Below are 19,782 nucleotides of genomic sequence, written 5' to 3' on the forward strand. Positions count from 1 at the left end.
ATCTTCTCTCTCAGGGACCGATCTTCCACCCGCGTTTAAGGTCCCTACGTTTGACGGCGTGGTTGTTGAGACCACCGTCCTGACACGTAGGGGTTTTTCTGCGGACGTCGTCCGCACCATGATCCGCGCCCGTAAGCCGTCCTCTTCTAGGATCTATTATAGGACCTGGAGGACCTATTTGGGGTTCTGTGCCGATCTGGGGATTCCTCCGCTCCGCTTTTCTCTCCCCACCGTTTTGTCCTTCCTGCAGAGCGGACTTGCCCAAGGTCTGGGTCTTAGTTCTTTGAAGGGTCAGGTGTCTGCGCTGTCCATTTTGTTTCAGCGCCCACTGGCCCCCCTTGGTCCTGTCAAGACCTTCCTTCAGGGCGTGGCTCACGCGGTTCCCCCGTACCGGCCTCCGGTACCGCCCTGGGACCTGAACCTGGTTCTCTCAGCGCTCCAGGCTTCTCCTTTCGAGCCTCTGCGGACGGTTTCCTTGCGACTTCTGTCCTGCAAGGTTATTTTCCTTGTAGCCGTCACCTCTCTTCGGAGGGTGTCCGAATTGGCTGCACTCTCCTGTCTGGAACCTTTCCTAGTGTTCCACCAGGACAAGGTAGTTCTTCGTCCGGTCCCTTCCTTCCTTCCTAAGGTGGTCTCCGCCTTTCATCTGAACGAGGACATCGTTCTCCCCTCTTTGTGTCCTTCCCCTTCCCACCCTAGGGAGAGGGAACTTCATCGCCTGGACGTTGTCAGGGCGCTCAAGGTTTACCTGGAGGTAACCAGCTCTTTCAGGCGTACTGACTCGCTCTTTGTGGTTCCGGAGGGGTCGCGCAGAGGGTTGGCGGCATCCAAAGTTGCTATCGCCCGTTTTGTCAAGATGGCTGTTACTGAGGCTTATCTCGCCAAGGGCAAGGTTCCGCCCCTCGGTGTTACCGCTCATTCCACTAGAGCGGTCGGGGCTTCCTGGGCTCAGAGAAATCGGGCTTCTACGGAGCAGATTTGCAAGGCGGCCACTTGGTCCTCCTTGCACACCTTCACCAAGTTCTACAGGGTGCATACTCATGCGTCGGCTGACGCTGCTTTAGGCCGTCTGGTGTTGCAGGCGGCAGTTGATTGATGCCTCCGGTGTTGGTCTAGTTTTTTCTGGTCCCTCCCTTCTGGGACTGCTCTGGAACGTCCCATGGTTTCCTGTGTCCCCCAAGGAATATGGGCGAGAAAAGGAGACTTTTGTATTACTTACCAGTAAAGTCTCTTTCTCGCTCTTCCTTGGGGGACACAGCACCCGCCCTTCATTTGGGTTTACAGTTGTGGTTCCGGCTTGGTTGCCCCCGTTGGGGCTTGACGGTTCTTTTTTCCGGTTGGTGGTTATCTTTCACTACTTGGACACGCAACTGGCAGTCTCTTCTCCAGGCTGAAGGGTATAGCTGATGGAGGAGGGGCTTACAGCTTTCACTTAGTGTCACGCCTCCTAGGGAGCAGAGCTATACCCATGGTTTCCTGTGTCCCATGGTTTCCTGTGTCCCCCAAGGAAGAGCGAGAAAGAGACTTTACTGGTAAGTAATACAAAAGTCTCCTTTTTACGAGATTATCAGTCTCACTGTGAAGTGAATATCGGGCTCCATTGACATTTGGTACTATCTGTGCTTCTTGCATGCTATTGGATACTGGATATCTATTGCAACACAAATACTGTTCAGTTTGCTTTCGGCTATATTAGCAGAATCTACGCTTAACAATAGGACCTATTGGGACATTGCTGACACGCTGCTACAAATTTAAATGGGACATTGTCACTAATACGCCCACAGCGATTTCTTTCCCACCATAGTCCTATATTGTTTGTTACTGACTATTATAGGTTGTATGTGTGCCTACATGTATATTTTATACTTTTTTAGGGGTATGTTTTTAGACTAATAAAGTCCATTATCTTTGCTACGATTGTGTTTCCCTTCTGAGTGTGCCCCTTCATATTGCTTACACCTCCGGGGTTATATTCTTGTTTCCCCTCCTTTATCTTCCCCCTTGGTTGGTTTTTCTCTCCTCCTTGGCCACACAGTCTTCTCCCCGGCCTTCCCCGCTACTTTAGTCCCCGGCTTCTGCCGGGACTAGGCCTCATCTTCCATGGCCCGTTCCCGGCTCCCAGGTGCTCCGTTTGCCCTGATCTGCCCATCCCCAGGCGTCCCTTCTCCCCCTCCCTACCCTCCTCACCTAGTTTTGTGGGTCCGAAGTGCCCTCGGTCGGCCGCAATTCGCCCTGCCCCCCTCGCTCCATTCCCGGCCACCTCATAAATCGAGGCCCCGGCTTTCTAAGCCGCGATCTTCCCGGCCCCTCCTCCTTGCTTCCCGGGCTTTTCTGCCCCCACCCGGCCCTCGGGAGGGGCTATCTCCTCCACCCGGGCGGAATATTTTCCTGGTCTAACATGGGTTTTCTGTTGGAGGGGGTGGCTACCCCCTCCCCCCTCAATTGCTTCATTTCTCCTGCAGCCCTCCTGACCACCTCTATAGCTGCTGCAGCACCTCTTAGGGAGACATGGCATCTGGGTCCAGATAAGACAGCCTCTGCTGGCTGCTCTATGAGGGTCTCCTCTCCAAGCCTCTCCTCGGATCGCCACGTGTTTCACGTGCGTCCGCTGTCTACGAAGGCTGCCATGCGGTCAGCCTGTCCCTGCTTGTGTGCAGTACCTCTTCCTAGACCCCATCGTGTCCCCTGACGTCAAGACTAACGTGCACGGAGGAACCTCTCCTATCCAGGGTTGGTATCCCCTCTAGTGGATTTTCGGGTGGCGCTCCCCTGACTGCACAGGTATTCAACCGCACAGGTAAGGCAGCCGTCCCCGTGTTTAGCATACCGAGTCACCTACGTGGTGTCTCTGGTACGTACGCCTTCTCCTTAACGGGGGTACCTGCACCACTGCCATAGGCTGTACCTGACAAGCCTTCCTGGTTCCCCTATACCAGGGGCTATGCTTTACACATTTGAGAGTGTTTCCACCGGGTCCCCATCCTGGTCCTGGTGTTCGCCACTCTACCTCATTACAGGGGGTCCCTGTTCTAGGCAAGCTGATAGCTCATGCAAACGCCTCCTGTAGGTTGGTAAGAAAAAGCAATTATATCTGTCTGTTTCCACCTCATCACCACGACGGCCACTAGGAGATTGACCCCTGACCTCTGTAGGGGCAGGAACAGAGAGAGGGTTTAAATCCCCCCCTCCCACCACCAGCACCAGTGTTTCCTGTCCCTACAGAGGACAGGGGCAGAGAGAGTTTCCCTGTGGGGAGATGAAGATGATGAACGTCGTAACACCTTACCTGGTGTTCCCCCTGCCCTCCTGCGGTCTTTGTACTAATGCTGGGCAGGGGGGAAGGAGGGAGGACTCGCTCCATTATGGTATGTGAGCCTGCTCCCAGGCCGCGATCTCGCGCCGGGCCTCCGTGGCTTTAGCCGGCTGCCCGCCTAAGCACTTCAGGTAAAGCTGCAGATGTCACTTCCGGTGGACGGGAGGAAGTGACGTCGTTAGGATGCGTCTCCATTTCAAAACTTCGGCGCCAGCAAAACAAGTGCCAAACGTCTCAGCGGTGTGTGTGTGTGCGTGCCGTCATGTCGACCGAGCCCCGCTCCCCTGGAGACCCTTCCGTGCCGCCTGCCATAAGTTCCCCTGTGGGGAAGCGCTTATTGCCCTGTTACTTCTTTTTATAGACACTGTACCAGGTTGCTTGTTCCTCCTCCTCCACCTCTCTGACTTGGGGCTTTCAGGCTCTATATCCCCGCGTGTATTTAACATGGCTGATTGGGGTTATTCTTCCAGGTCCCTAAGGAGGCTCAGAAAAAAGTCAGGAAGCCAGCCAAGTGTGTGTCCTGCCTTAAACGTCTTCCGGACGACTACCGCAAGAGATTATGCAAAGACTGTATCTCTAGCGTTATTTCTGAAGAACAGCCTTCCTTTTTTGACGAGTTGAGATCCATGATACACGAGGAAGTAAAATCCTCCTTATCCCAAATTTCCTTCTTACCCAGGGACCCGCCTCCACCTAAAAAACGGAGGGGACCATCTCCTTCTTTATCAGATTCAGAGGAGATAGCGGAAAATGCTTCATCCTCCAGACCCTGGGAGGATGAGGAGGCATCCTCTGATATTGAGACTTCCGAATCAGATAGGAAATTTTGTTTTTCCTTGGACGAGATGCCAGACCTACTAAGGGCAGTCCGGGCCACCATGGGGGTAGAAGAAGCCCCAAAAGCCCACTCCGTACAGGATGAGATGTTCGGGAGACTCCGGGTTAAAAAACCCCGGGTTTTTCCAATCAACGAAAACATACGAGATATGGTGCTTGATGAATGGTCCAATCCAGAGAAGCGCTTGGGGGTGTCCAGGTCCTTCAGGAATCGTCTATTGTTTGACCCTAATGAGGAAAAAATTTTCAATGAAACTCCAAAAATCGATATTCAAGTGGCAAAAGTCAATAAAAAAAGACTGCCTTGCCCTTCGAGGACGCCTCCCAGTTACGCGACCCCATGGATAGGAAGGCGGATAGTCTTTTAAAAAAATCTTGGGAAGCCGCTATCTCAGTCGCCAGTTAATAGACCACACCGAATGGTCTCTAAATCAGGACGTGTTTCAGTTTCTAGTTGAAAGATGGGGCATTCCACAAGTGGACCTGTTTGCCTCCAAGAGGAACACAAAGGTATCAACATTCTGTTCATTGAACCCACGGGACAATCCTTGGGCGCTGGACGCGCTCACGATACAATGGGACTGGGACCTCTGTTATGCGTTTCCACCCCTGCCTCTACTTCCCAGGACAATTCAGAAGCTCAACCGAGAGGATACAACTCTAAAACTAATAGCCCCTTATTGGCCGAAAAGGAGCTGGTTCCCTTCCTTAAAAAACCTGTCAATAGAGGACCAATGGCCTATTCCTTCCAGGAGGGACCTGCTTCATCAAGGGCCAATCTTACACCCAAACCCGAGTTTCCTCAAGTTATCAGCTTGGATCCTGAGGTCCAGAGGTTGAAATCACAGGGGCTTTCTGACCGAGTAATATCTACCCTGAAAGCGAGTAGGAAGAAGGTTACCTTCTCGATCTATCTAAAGATTTGGAGGAGGTTCTGTTCCTGGATCAGTAACCCTGCCCCAAATTTAGAGCCGCACAATTTTCAGAAAATCTTGGACTTCCTCCAGCAGGGTCTCGAATTAGGTCTTAGACCTTCCACCTTGAAGGTACAGGTCTTGGCCCTAGCTTGTTTCTTCAATCAAGATCTAGCCAATCACCGCTGGATCAGAAGATTTATGAAAGCAGCTTCTCGGCTACGCCCTTCTCTAAAATCTCGGATCCCCAACTGGGACCTCAATACAGTGCTCACAGGCCTAACACTTGCCCCCTTTGAGCCCCTGTCAAGTTGTTCCACCAAACATCTATCTCCAAAGACCGCGTTTTTGGTCGCAATCACGTCCGCAAGAAGGCTAGGCGAAATTCAAGCTCTATCAATACAAGAACCCTATCTCCGTATCACCGATGATAGAATTATTCTTAACTTAGATCCCGGGTTTCTTCCTAAAGTAGTATCCGATTCCCACCGAAACCAGGAGATAGTTTTGCCTTCCTTTTGTGGTAATCCCTCTAATGATAGAGAATCTAGTTTCCACTCACTAGATGTAAGACGCTCGGTCTTACGGTATCTTGAAGTTTCAAAAGGATTCCGTAAAACCAACAACCTGTTTGTCTTGTTCTCAGGTAAGAATAAGGGTCTAAAAGCTTCTAGGTCTTCCCTAGCACGATGGATTAAAGATTCCATTTCTATCTGTTATGAGATCCAGGGCCTTCCTTGCCCCTCAAATCTAAGAGCTCATTCTACCTGATCTATGTCCTCCTCCCAGGCTGAGCGGGCCGGAGCTTCTCTTGAGGACATCTGTAAAGCTGCTACTTGGTCCAACATTCACACCTTTACGAAACATTATAGACCAGACCTATCTAGTTCAGACTTGTCTTTTGGACGTAAAGTCCTTCAGGCGGTCGTCCCCCCTAAATTATAATTTTTTATATCTCCTAGTGGCCGTCGTGGTGATGAGGTGGAAAGCCGTAATTAGACTTACCGGTAATTCCGTTTCCTCGAGATCACCACGACGGCACATATATTCCCTAGCCTTTATTTAGTCTTTAGTTGGGAGGTTATGAAGTAATACCCTCTTGATTTATTTAATTTTTTTCTCACCACCTATTTTCTGTCTCTGTAATTTTGGACACACTGGTGGTGGGAGGGGGGGATTTAAACCCTCTCTCTGTTCCTGCCCCTACAGAGGTCAGAGGTCAATCTCCTAGTGGCCGTCGTGGTGATCTTGTGGAAACTGAATTACCGGTAAGTCTAATTCCGGCTTTCCAGCCGCCTTGCTCCTTTCCTAGGTAGAGTACCTACACCTACTCCAGATGCTGAAGCCATTACTCGTGGCTGGCTCTATGGTGTTCCATGCGGCACTATTTCTCCCTTCCGGGCGAGATATACAGGCCGCCTTCAATTGCCGTAGCAATTGCACCTGTCTGTTCCCAGCCACTTTGCTCCCTTCATAGGTAGAGTACCTACACCATCTCAAGATGCTGTAGCCAATACCCCTGGCGGGCTCTATTGTGTTCCATGCGGCAACATTTCTCCCTACAGGCGAGATATAGAGGCCACTTTCATTTGCCGTAGAATTGCCCCTGTCTGGTTCTAGTGGGCACCAAGCTGCCACCTTGATACCTTCATAGGTAGAGTACCTGCACCATCTCCGGATGCTGTAGCCGTTACTCCTGTCTGGCTTTATGGTGTACCATGTGCCATTTTCTCTCCCTTACCGGACGAGATATTGAGGCCTCCTCCAATTGCCGTGGCCATTGCACCTACCTAATCATAGTGTGCACCAAACAGCCATCTTACTCCCTTCATAGGTAGAGTTCCTGCATCGTCTCTGATGCTGCAGCCGTTACACCTGTCTGGCTCTATGGTGTACTATGCGGCCCTGTTTCCCTTTTTTCAGGCGAAATAGAGTGCCTCCTTCAGGCCATTGCATCTACCTGATTGTAGTGTGCACCTGTCTTGTTCTTTGTGGTTCCGTGCGGCCCTATTTTCCCCTTCCCGGGTGGAATATAGGTACCATTGCTAACGCGGTAGCTGTTGCACCTCTCTGGTTCTAGGGTGCACCATGCGGCCACATTGCTCTGATCTTAAATGTAGTACCTCTACTGTAGTATCTCCAGATGCTGTACCCATTACACCTGTCTGTTCGTATCTCTGCACTACACAGCCGTATTTCTACTTTACAGGTTGAGTACCTGTACCCTCCAAATGCTGTCGCATTCCCAGATGCTGTGGCTATGTTTCCACTCTCCTTAGAGTGCAACATGCAGCCACTTTACCTATATTTTAGGCATGTGTTTGTAGTATCCCAAGTGCTGGGCCCTATGGTGCAATCTGTGGCCCATACAGTTTCTGTATTACTGGGTGCTTTCTGCCCCCGGGTTCTAATCTGTGCTGCGGATGTTGGTTCCATCCTTTTGGTTCTTCCATACATCTGCCACTCCGTTACTGTCGTGCTCAATAGTCTCCTTGTACTTCTCAAGGCACTGTGTACAACAGGCCATCCTGGTTCAGCATGTGCATGGTTTCCATATCTGGCAGGGGTGGGCCAGCCCAACCCCCACCTTGTCGGTTTAGTGCTACTTTCGGTAGCTCCAGTATATGGCTGATCTGTTCTGATCCGGCGGGTGGTCCACATACAACCACGCTCCCTACACCATGGCCAGGTGGTTGTTGGCCTTTGTGCTAGGGTTGCTCTTGCCATCTCTATAAGGTACTACGGTATGCTGCGCTCCGCGTTACCCCATGTTATAGAGGAGTACTCGCGTTGTTTCCTATTACAGAGCGGCAAACTGAAAAGAATGGCGCGGTATTAACAAGCAGGAAGTGCTCAAACCCACATGCAGTTGTGCATATATATACAGGGGAGCAAATCCTGCACTTGTGGCCCGTTGCTAATGACGATCCCCAGCAAAAATACATACAGTGGAGGATCCCCGCAGCGAACCACAAGAACCACAATAGACAGACATCCTACACAAGATAGCAATTTTGTGTATGTGATAATCAATATAACAAAATAATAGCAAAGACAGGTGCACTCTGCGGTCTTACTAAACCCTCAAATTGATTTTAAAATTGAGAGATTAGCCAACATGTCCTATGGTGTAGGACATGTCTGAGCCCAAGCACCGCGCCAAGGTTTCTCAAGTAGCTCGGGACCTAACACTCACCTACCTGTGCCTATGTGGGCAATACCAGGAGCCAGTGGGCAAATTACAGGAGCATGAGGCCGACTCACAAACAACTCACCAGTTACCTCCAGCATGTAACCATGCTAGCAATGGGAGGAGGGAGGAGTCTGCAAGTCCCACTCAAGACTGGCTGATAAGGCCCAGGCCTCACAGGTGCACCTAAATGTAGCCTGTAGATGGAAAGCAGGCACATTTACGTGAGAAACCTTGGCGCGGTGCTCGGGCTCAGACATGTCCTACACCGTAGGACATGTTGGCTAATCTCTCAATTTTAAAATCAGTTTGAGGGTTTAGTAAGACCGCAGAGTGCACCTGTCTTTGCTATTATTTTGTTAAATATATTGATTATCACATCCACATAATTGCTATCTTGTGTAGGATGTCTATTGTGGTACTTGTGGTTCGCTGCGGGCATCCTCCACTGTATGCATTTTTGCTGGGGATCGTCATTCGCAACGGGCCACAAGTGCAGGATTTGCTCCCCTGTATATATATGCACAACTGCATGTGGGTTTGAGCACTTCCTGCTTGTTTAATACCACGCCATTCTTTTCAGTTTGTATATATAGAGATGCCTGGAGGTGTATAAACTCCAATTTAAATGTGCCTGCTTTCCATCCACAGGCTACATTTAGGTGCACCTGTGAGGCCTGGGACATATCAGCCAGTCTTGAGTGGGGCTTGCAGACTCCTCCCTCCTCCCATTGCTAGCATGGTTACATGCTGGAGGTAACTGGTGAGTTGTTTGTGAGTCGGCCTCATGCTCCTGTAATTTGCCCACTGGCTCCTGGTATTGCCCACATGGCCCAGGTAGGTGAGTGTTAGGTCCCGAGCTACTTGAGAAACCTTGGCGCGGTGCTTGGGCTCAGACAATGGTTACACCGTGGGACATGTTGGCTAATCTCTCAATTTTAAAATCAGTTTGAGGGTTTAGTAAGACCACAGAGTGCACCTGTCTTTGCTATTATTTTGTTATATTACAGAGCGGCCCATTCCTGGTGGAGTACAGTGATCTCCACTGGAACTTCTACCTTGTTGGGGCACGTAGCTTGGGGAGCACCGGCCGCTGCAGCAGTTTTCGGGCATCGCTGGATGTCCTCCACCACACGGAATCCTTCTGGGGTCAACGGCATTTATCGTCGCTGGACGTCCTCCCTGACGGGTCAGGGACCGGACCACTGGGCGCCACACACCTGCCTGGTAGGTGAATTTTCAGCTGATTGCTCTGGCATCGGACAGGGTCCCGTAGTTCCTTCTGGGTCCAGGTGTTCTCGGTATTCCCTTATATTTTCTGCTTAGTTGTACTACATGACAGAGGGGCAGTCCTCTTGGACCTTGCCGTCGTCTGCACCTGTCAGGTACTTTCTCCCCCCTGGGAGTTTTCAGTATGCCGGTCGCAGCTGGTTTCTACATTTCTGTGTAGTCTCACCCGGCTTTTTTTTGGCAACTTCTGCATTCCTTATGCATATAGATGTCTGTCGATTTAGTGGTACATCCCGAGCTACTGCACTTGCCCTCTCTGGGACAATGTACACAGTTTGCTAGTCACTATTCTTGGAATGGCTAGTTGTCCATGGCCAATGTCCCTTCCCCTATGGTAGTTTCATTTCACCTTTCCTGGATATTCTGGCTTGTGTTGTCTTCTGGTGGTTCAGCTCCTGGTTCCTTGTGAGCCCATTCCGGGTACTCCTTTCTGGAGTCCCTGTCCCCGTTCATTTGACCACTCAGGTTCTGCATGACAATCGTTTTTTTTTGTGGGGGGGGGGCCTTGGTTGATTATTCCCTTTTTGGGTTCCAATAGCCTTGTGGTCCTCTTGGGATTCGTGTCTCTTTTCCCATCCTCCCACGTCAAGTACCTGGTATTGAGTGGTTTAGTGCTACGGTTTGCAATTCTGCCGTATTGTCTCCTTCGGGAGGGACCTCCTCCTGTTGTAGAACCTTTCCTCCTTAGGCTGTTGGAGTACTCTCCTTCTACTCCCATGTCTCTCAGTCCAGTGTCTCCCTGCTGAGATTTCCTGGGCCTGTATCTGGTTCCATTTTTTCCCTGATACTTCATATGCCCAGAGTTTCCTCTGGTCTTACGCTTCAGAGTGATATCTTGTTTTCAGAGGCTCGAGCCTCGTCTCCTGTTTTTGGGACGCAGGTCTTATCATTCTCTTTTCCTGGCCTTTGCCTACAACCCCCTACTTTTCCAAGGGTTGGCGGTTTCCTCTAGCGGCCTTGGGTTTTCACCTTTCAATAGGGCGCTTAACTTCTTCACCTGCCTTGCGGTGAGGGGAGACCTGCTCCCTTCACATGTGAGCCTTGCTATGGCTTCCCTCACTCGTTTGGCTTCCAGTGCTTCCCTGTTTCCTTGCTCCCCTGGCCTGTCAGGGGTTGGCCACAGGTTTTTTCGCTCTTTGGGTCTGAGACAATTTAGAGCGTTAGGTAGTTCCAACACGCGGTGCTGTCCTAATTTTTTTCTCCAGCCCTTGGCTGAGCTCGGTGTTCCCCTTTGCCTTCTTGCATTTGGGATTTTCTTCCAGGCATTTGTCCTGGGGTGCTGGCAGTCTTCACTGCTTCTTCCTTGAGGTTTCTTCCTTGTTATGGAACCTCTTGCCCATTCCGTGTTTTTTCCTGTTGGGTCACCTGGTTCTCCTGCACCTGTATGCCCAACCGGTTGCATGGCTGTTCTTTTCCCACCCTCGGGGACTGCTTTGGGACGTCCCATGGTGCTGTGTCCCCCAATGCCATGCACGAGAAAATTAGATTTTTTGTACTCACCGTAAAATCCTTTTCTCGTAGTAGGCATTGGGGGACACAGATCCCACCCTATGTTTTTACTTCCGCTTCTCCGGGCTGGTCTCTTGATCTTTCCCGGTTCGGGAGTTGTTGGATCCTTGCTTTTCTTCTCTATCCTACTGCTTTTGGTACAAACTGAATAGCCTCGTGCCTGTGGAGAGGGTATAGCCCACCTGGGAGGAGCCAACACTTTTTGTGTCTAGTGCCTCCTAGTGGTAGTTAGACGTATACCCATGGTGCTGTGTCCCCCAATGCCTATTACGAGAAAAGGATTTTACGGTGAGTACAATAAAATCTAATTTTTGCCCCTATCCTGTATTACATTCCAGAGCTGTATAAAAGGGGTTCAGTATATAACATTTTTCCTTAAGGCTGGGAGTGTGTTAAATTATAAAATAACAAATACCCATCTAAGGCTACTTTCACACTAGTGTTCTTGCTGGATCCGGCAGGGTTCAGCAGAAACGCTTCCGTTACTGATAATACAACCGTCTGCATCCGTTATGAACGGACTTGGTTGTATTATCTTTAACATAGCCAAGACGGATCCATCATTGACTCCATTGAAAATCAATGGGGGACGGATCCGTTTTCTATTGTGGCAGATTGTGCCAGAGAAAACGGATCCATCCCCATTGATTTGCATTGGGGGTCTTGCTCCGCATCCCAGGACGGAAAGCAAAATACAACAGGTTGCAGTTTGCTCTCCGGTATGGGAACGCAACTTAACGGAACGGAATGCGTTTTGGAGCAGTTTGTTCTGTTCAGTTCAGTTTTGTCCCCATTAACAATGAATGGGGACAAAACTGAAGCATTTTTTTCCGGTATTGAGCCCCTATGACGGATCTCAATACCGGAAAACTTAAACGCTACTGTGAAAGTACCCTAAGCCACCTCTGGTCCCGCTAGTCTTTGTTTACTTGTGAACATCTGTGACCAGCCATCTAAGCGATATTACTGTTAACACCAGTGATTAGCATCAGCCTTGGCTCAGACCCCCATTAGCCTCAGTGCAGACCCCCATCAGGCCTCAAATTGGACCCCTCCATCAGCCTTAGATCGGACTCCCATCAGACCTCAGATCAGGCATTAAAATGAATAAGCTTAACTCTCCTGCTCCGGATAGCCATTCTGCAAATCCACTTGCCCACCACTTGTCTTCTTCCAGCCCGCACTGCACTGTGACCTGACATTGCACATCGTCAGTTCATACTGTGTGCCTAAGAGTGCAGAGCGGGGCCCGGAAGAAGACAAGAGAAGGTGAGTACAGCCAGTACAATGAATCCCTCACCGGTCCCTGGTGGCCATGGTCATTAGCATTTGGACTATAAGACGCACTGGCACCTTTTCCCCACTTTGGTGGTGGGGTTTGTGTGTCTTATAGTCTAAAAAAAAATACGGTAAAGAGAAGATTTGGGATGAACCCTTGTTACTCAAAATGTGGTAGGTTTTCTAACATATTTTTGACAAACATTATACGGAGGCCCTGACACCTTTATTTTACAAATACTGTGATGTTTTTACACTCGCGAGCAGCAATAATAACTAATTTGGATGCTCTTCATGTTGTTTTTGTGTGACTTAGAAGGGGTTGGCCACTTTTCTGATGAAGTTTCAGAAAGTGTCATGTCTAATATGTATTTGAACGTGTAAAATTTATCATTTCTTACCCAAGTGACCACCTTTCCGGCTGCTGCCTCTTCTGCTCTGTTGCCAAATGTAATCAGCGCATGTGCAGATGCATGCACCATTATCTCCTGTATCTGCACATATGCTGAAGACATTCAATGCCGGCACAGCGGAGGAGGCTGTCAAGTGGGGAAATCATTTGGCCATTGCCATCATGGGAGCCATGGACGTGGCAACTTTCAGCTTGCAATCTGGGGTGAGGAATGATTTGACACCTTCACCTATTGGATATCTGTATGGCCTATGTCTCCTCACGCCAATTAAGGCACTCTCTCCCCAAGGAGAGATAGTACCCCCCAAATCCTGAAATTACAATAGAAAGTGGCAAATCCCTTTTAAGTGCTCTTCATTCATTTGCTGTGTATGGCAACTGTATATCTTAAAAGCCCTTACCAACCTGTATGAGTGTATTATGTTTTTGCGGACCCATTGATAGTCTTCATAGTCTGTGGTCTGCATTTTGCGGACAAGTATAGGACATGTTCTGACTTCTGTGGAATGGACAAACGGATGTGGAAAGCACACAGATGAATTCCATGTGCTTTCCGCATCCGTATGTCTGTTCTGCAAAAGATTGAAAGATCTAACCAAATGCAGACAGCACATGGGCCACATCCTTATTTTGCGGATCCGCGGTTTGCAAACTGCAGAATGTACACGGTGGTGTGTATGAGGCTTTAGTATGACATTTGGGTACAGGATACTTATGCATTCAGTTTTTTCAGTCAGCATAGAGCTTGATCTGATTATTTCCATTCCGGGTATTCTGTGTATGAGCGTATCCATTGTTTGCAATGGCAATAAGCCATGTAATGATGGCAGCTCTGAGCGATGATACCATGGCTCTGGATCATTGGTAAATAAGAAATACTCTTATCAAGACTGGCATTTTACACACTGCTTACTTTAGATGCACCTCAGTTATTAAGAGGAGCATGCCTCTTTATATCTATGGCACATCTTTGCAGGTCCGTCCAGCATGGGAGCTGGTGTAGATCTCTTCTATAATGAAGGCCAGTTTCCTGGTGTAGACTATAATACATGTGATGGACCTCCTACTCTGGCCCCTTGGAGTCGTCATAAAATGGACCGACTAAGACTCCAAATATATATAATAAATTGGTACAGTTAGTTGAATGCAGTCTGTGCTGAATATCTTTTCATAAGAATTTGGGAAATGATGAAATGTCCTATAAATGTCTGTACTATTCCTGATCTAGGCTTTTAGTTGAGATGAACGTGTGCTGCCCTTTATGTAGATGCTCAGTAGTGAAGCTCCTCCGCTACAGATCAGAGGAAAAAGGCACTGTTTGTTTCTGTGTCCGGTACGTTTTTTTTTTTTGTGGATAGGATGCAGACCTATGTCCGTTCTGTAGCCCCGAAAAAAAAAAAATATAGAACATGTCCTATTCTTGTCCGTTTTAGGCATTGTTACAACGGATCCGCAAAAAAAAAAAAACAGATGTCATCCGTTTTTTTTGTTGTTTTTTTTTCGGATCCGCAATTTGAGGACCGCAATACACATACGGTCGTGTGCATGTAGCCTTAAAGGGAACCTGTCACCTCCAACAAACATCCCAAGCTGGCAGCAGTACCTTAGAGTAGCCAGCAGCATGTTTGTAATGATCATTTTCTTCCTGCAGGTAGTTAAAGAGGACCTTTCACTAGAATAAAACATCTAAACTAACTATACAGACATGGAGAGCGGCGCCCAGGGATCTCCCTGTACTTACTGTTATACCTGGGCGCCGCTCCGTTCTCCCGTTATAGCCTCCGGTATCTTCATAGTTAGGCTCCACCCAGGGGAACCTGCCGGGGTCTCCTTCTCCCAGGCTGTAGCGCTGGCCAATCGCAGCGCTCAGCTCATAGCCTGAGAGGCTTTTTTTTCTCTCAGGCTATGAGCTGAGCGCTGCGATTGGCCAGCGCTACAGCATGGGAGTATGAGACGCCGGCAGGTTCCCCTGGGTGGAGCCTAACTATGAAGATACCGGAGGCTATAACCGGAGAACGGAGCGGCGCCCAGGTATAACAGTAAGTGCAGGGAGATCCCTGGGCGCCGCTCTCCATGTCTGTATAGTTAGTTTAGATGTTTTATTCTAGTGAAAGGTCCTCTTTTAGCAGAAGCTGTAAAAACGATCATTAATCCCCTGCCCGGCGCGCTTCTCTAGTCAGGCTTGAAGTCACGGAGGCAGCGGCCTCCTTGCTTCAAAGGGGTTCTGCACTTTTATTTAACTGATGATCTATCCTCTGGATAGATCATCAGCATCTGATCGGCGGGGGTCCGACACCCGGGACCACCGTCGATCAGCTGTTTGAGAAGGCAACAGCGCTCCAATAGCGCAGCGGCCTTCTCACTGTTTACCGCCAGCCCACTGACGTCACGACTAGTATCAACTAGCGTGGGCGGGGCTAAGCTCTGTTCACTTGAATGGAGCTTAGCCGCGCCCACGCTAGTTAATACTAGTCGTGACGTCAGTGGGCCGGCGGCCTGACGGTAAACAGTGAGAAGGCCGCGGCGCTGCTGGAGCGCAGCTGCCTTCTCAAACAGCTGATCGGCGGGGGTCCCGGGTGTCGGACCCCCGCCGATCAGATGCTGATGATCTATCCAGAGGATAGATCATCAGTTAAATGAAAGTGCAGAACCCCTTCAAGTCACGGTAACCACTCCCCCTTCCCTGCCCCTTCGCTGTGATTGACAGCGCTTATGCACGACATTTCAGCTGGCTTTGCCGAACTGCCGGCTGTCAGTCACAGCGAAGGCGCAGGGAAGGGGGCGTGGTTACTGTGACTTGAAGCAAGGAGGCCACTGCCTCCGTGACTTCAAGCCTGACTAGAGAAGCGCGCCGGGCAGGGGATTAAAGAACGTTTTCTGAGCTTTAGCCGCATCTGCCTTCAGGAAGAAAATTATCGTCTGAAACGCGCTGCTGGCTACTCTTAAGGCACTGCTGGCGGCTTGGGATGGTTTTTTGGAGGTGACCGTTTCCCATTAAAGAGATTTTCTCACTAGATACAAAGATTAGCTTCCAACACAAAGGGACAGTTATAAGAAGACATTTTCTAAATCCATTGGTCAGTAGATTTTACTTTAGTCATGAACTATAGAGTCTGGACAGTTTGGCAGGTCTCTCACTGCGTACCTGATTAGCTGAGAGCAGGAGTGACCTCCCCCCAGGAATGAGGGAACTTAGAAGGAAGTAAGATTACCTGCAGTAAGCAAAAGGTCCAAGTGTTGTGAGGACTGAGAAGCATGCTTTACCTGTAATTGTGTTAGAGATCACAATCTCCTGCTCTGTCAGAGTAAGTTAATATATGCTAATAACTGCTGGAGACCCCCCCACAGCCTGAGGAGACAGAGTGAGTGCAAACTGCCTGTCAGCCAGTGCATCAACGTGCTGAGAAAACCCCTTTAAGGCAAGTCCGTCTTAGTATATCTAAACTTTCAATAAGCTGTGCATAAATCAATTGTCCAGTGCATGTTCTCTCTGAGCTCATGTTTGGAGAGGTTAGCTGCTCTGATGGCTTCTATATGCTATACATAGAATATAAGGGGGGAAACAGTTTTCTAACATCTCAAATTCAGAAATGCAAAAAAGCCTAAATTAAGTTATCGCTAAGGGCTCTTTCACACCTGCGTTCTTTTCTTCCGGCATAGAGTTCCGTCGTCGGGGCTCTATGCCGGAAGAATCCTGATCAGGATTATCCCCATGCATTCTGAATGGAGTGAAATCCGTTCAGGATGCATCAGGATGTCTTCAGTTCCGGAACGGAATGTTTTTTGGCCGGAGAAAATACCGCAGCATGCTGCGCTTTTTGCCCCGGCCAAAAATCCGGAACACTTGCCGCAATGCCGGATCCGGAATTAAGGCCCATTGAAAGGCATTGATCCGGATCCGGCCTTAAGCTAAACGTTGTTTCGGCGCATTGCCGGAGCCGACATTTAGCTTTTTCTGAATGGTTACCATGGCTGCCGGGACGCTAAAGTCCTGGTTGCCATGGTAAAGTGTAGTGGGGAGCGGGGGAGCAGCATACTTACAGTCCGTGCGGCTCCCCGGGCGCTCCAGAGTGACGTCAGGGCGCCCCAAGCGCATGGATCATGTGATCGCATTGGACACGTCATCCATGCGCATGGGGCGCTCTGACGTCATTCTGGAGCGCCCCGGGAGCCGCACGGACTGTAAGTATACTGCTCCCCACTACTACTATGGCAGCCAGGACTTTAATAGCGTCCTGGCTGCCATAGTAACACTGAAAGCATTTTGAAGACGGTTCCGTCTTCAAATGCTTTCAGTACACTTGCGTTTTTCCGGATCCGGAGTATAATTCCGGCAAGTGGAGTACATGCCGGATCCGGACAACGCAAGTGTGAAAGAGCCCTTAAACATGCGCCATGTATGAGGGAGTGGGAGTCGGAGTTAGGGGAAATTGAGCAGTCGGAGTCAGGGCTTTGGCTTACCGACTCCACAGCCCTGGCAACAGCAGCATGCGCCAAAGTTTGACTTTTTGGCCCTTCTTTTCCGCCGCAAAGGGGTTGATAAATGCCCTCCTGTATGTTTACAAAGGTGCTTATCTTTTTGTTCATGTAATATCTTGGTGGTATTACCCTTTTTAATATTTTTATTGCATTTTGTATTTTATATTCAGGACCTTCCGGAAAGCATACAAGTAGGTGGAAGGATTTCCCCACAAACTGTTTGGGACTATGTAGAAAAGATAAAGGCCTCTGGAACAAAGGTAATATAATAGGGATTATCAGCACTTTTATGTAGTAATATATTTGACTAACATTTGGAAATACACATTATCATTTACATGTTTAAAGTACCTTTGGGGCCCATTTTTTCTTATTAGTGCATTGTACTCATTTTGATCTAAAAATCTTTTTTTCAATTGGTCTTGAGATAAGGTTTATTAGGTAATAGAAACATAGAAACATAGAATGTGTCGGCAGATAAGAACCATTTGGCCCATCTAGTCTGCCCAATGCTAATCTGCACAAGGTGAAAGTACCAGTCACACAGCTACAAAAACAGTTAAGTCTTTGTGACAGAACGGCTCAATATATTTAATACAGACCAATTGCATAAATGATTTTTAGCCCAAAATGAATAAAATGCAATCATAAAAATTGCCTCCGAAGGTGCACATACCCTTTAAAGCCTACCAGTCACTGGCAACAGAAGCTTGCTTAATTTAAAGGGGTTTTCCTCACATTAAATTTCTGTAACAAAAATGCCCTGGTTGCGAATATTCCTTTTTGGCTAGATTCACACTAGCGCTATACATGTGGCAGGCTGTACAGCCTCACGCAGCGGTTTTCTTCCAGCCGACTCTCTGCATTTTTGTTAGGTTGCGGACGGATCTCTGCCGGACTCCGTTATAGTTAGTGGGACTGGACAGAGATACTTCCAGCAAAGAGATCCGACAGGCCATTCCCTGCCAGAACAGACATGTACTGTGCTAGCGTGAAACTGGCCTTACTTCATTGTAATTGTGCCCCCTGGTGTTATATCTGTGTAGTAAAGTGCACGCCTTGCTACATAGCTAAAAGAGCAGGCCACACATGCTCACTTCCATCATTCATCTGCCACCAGGTGGATCCTTTAGTAGCTGTGACAGTTGCAGGGAGAGCGCTGGGCTCATGAATCGGTCTGATGAATTCTGGCCATGCACCAGTAGCACAGCATTGGCAGCTGGCATCTCATTGGAAAGAACATTTGGGAGGAGCAGTGTTGTAGAGAAACCTGTTTCTTAGCTTACCGCAGTCAGTCAGCTTTTCTGAGTAGATATCTGGTGATGCTTACTGGCTGAGAGCAACTGACAGGTGGCAACTTCCCCACAGATTTGATAGACGTAAAAGATAAAAGAAAAAATTGGAGTGGATGAATGGAAAAGGAAAATGGGGCAGGAAATAAAGAGAAGGGATAGGTAGAGCGCTAAAGGAGAACTTAAAATTAACGCTGAGACACCAAGTCGTGATTTACTCGTTACAGTACAAGGCAGCTACCCACTTAGAAAAAGCAGAACACGGGGACACTAGTAGTGTACCACATGCAAGGAGACAAATAAGGATATAGTGAGGCGCCAATTGCACGTAACTATTAGTGAAGAGAGTAGATATATAAATATAGAGAAGAAGTAGAACAGCTCAAATGGCAAATACACCAGTAATCAAGTATGGAAGCTGTATTAAGGCTGAATTAGAACATGCCATACAATGTAACCACAATTAAAAATCAAGTTAAGTCAAGGGACTTGCTTCACCGGGGAGGAGGATGAACAGGATAAGCTCAAGACACCTGTCCTCCTTACCTCCCCCGCCAAGGTTGCCTGTAAGATGGATACACACCCCGTCCTCGCGATGAGAGTCAACTTGAGGACTTCAAACCAAGGATGCTTGTTTTATTCTTATTAAAAGCTTGACGCGTTTTCGGGGATTACAGTTAGGTCCCCTTTATCAAGAGCATAAGCATAACATAATACAAGAAAAACTCACGATTATATAGAGGAGATACATATCATTCGTTTGGTGGATTCCATGTGGCATTTCGTTGTGGGCAGTGACTTCCTGATCACATGACCTCTGGGGCCGGAAACAGGAAGTGTGTTCGTGGGCAGCTTAAATAAAATACTACAATGTTTTAGAAACGAAATAAATACACTCTTTATCCAAATAGGATTTAACTATAGAAATAGTCTAACCAGAGGTCTATATCCCCTGGCTATATTTATGTGGACTAAAGCTTGCGGTACGTTCCACTCTGGAACTCACCGACACTACGCCGACTGGGCAGTTCATTGTTCCTTGGTGCGTTCCAGCTTGGAGCGCACCGCAGTGAACGAAAATGCTGATAAAGGGGGGGGGGGGGGGGGGATACTAAATACAGAAGCGTATAACCAAGAGGCAATGAGGATCCTTTCAGATGAAAAGTATTATAGCCAATTAGAAGCAGACCCCACAGAAGAATATAAAAAGGCATTATCTGCCCTTATAAATAGAGGTCTAAAAAGAAATATTCTTAGCAAAAATG

The 19,782-nt window shown here is 48.5% G+C and overlaps 1 protein-coding gene across 1 annotated transcript in view; it reads left to right on the plus strand.

Annotated features, from left to right (window-relative positions):
* The window catches only part of PHF3 (PHD finger protein 3), a 90,323-nt gene that overhangs the window by 61,036 nt on the left and 9,505 nt on the right, over window positions 1-19,782 (plus strand). The window contains exon 14 of the mRNA XM_040428622.1: window positions 17,396-17,485. Coding sequence (XP_040284556.1) covers window positions 17,396-17,485 — 90 coding nt within the window. The remainder of the gene's footprint in view (window positions 1-17,395; window positions 17,486-19,782) is intronic.

Source organism: Bufo bufo, chromosome 4 (assembly GCF_905171765.1).
Source record: "Bufo bufo chromosome 4, aBufBuf1.1, whole genome shotgun sequence".
Lineage (NCBI taxonomy): Eukaryota > Metazoa > Chordata > Amphibia > Anura > Bufonidae > Bufo > Bufo bufo.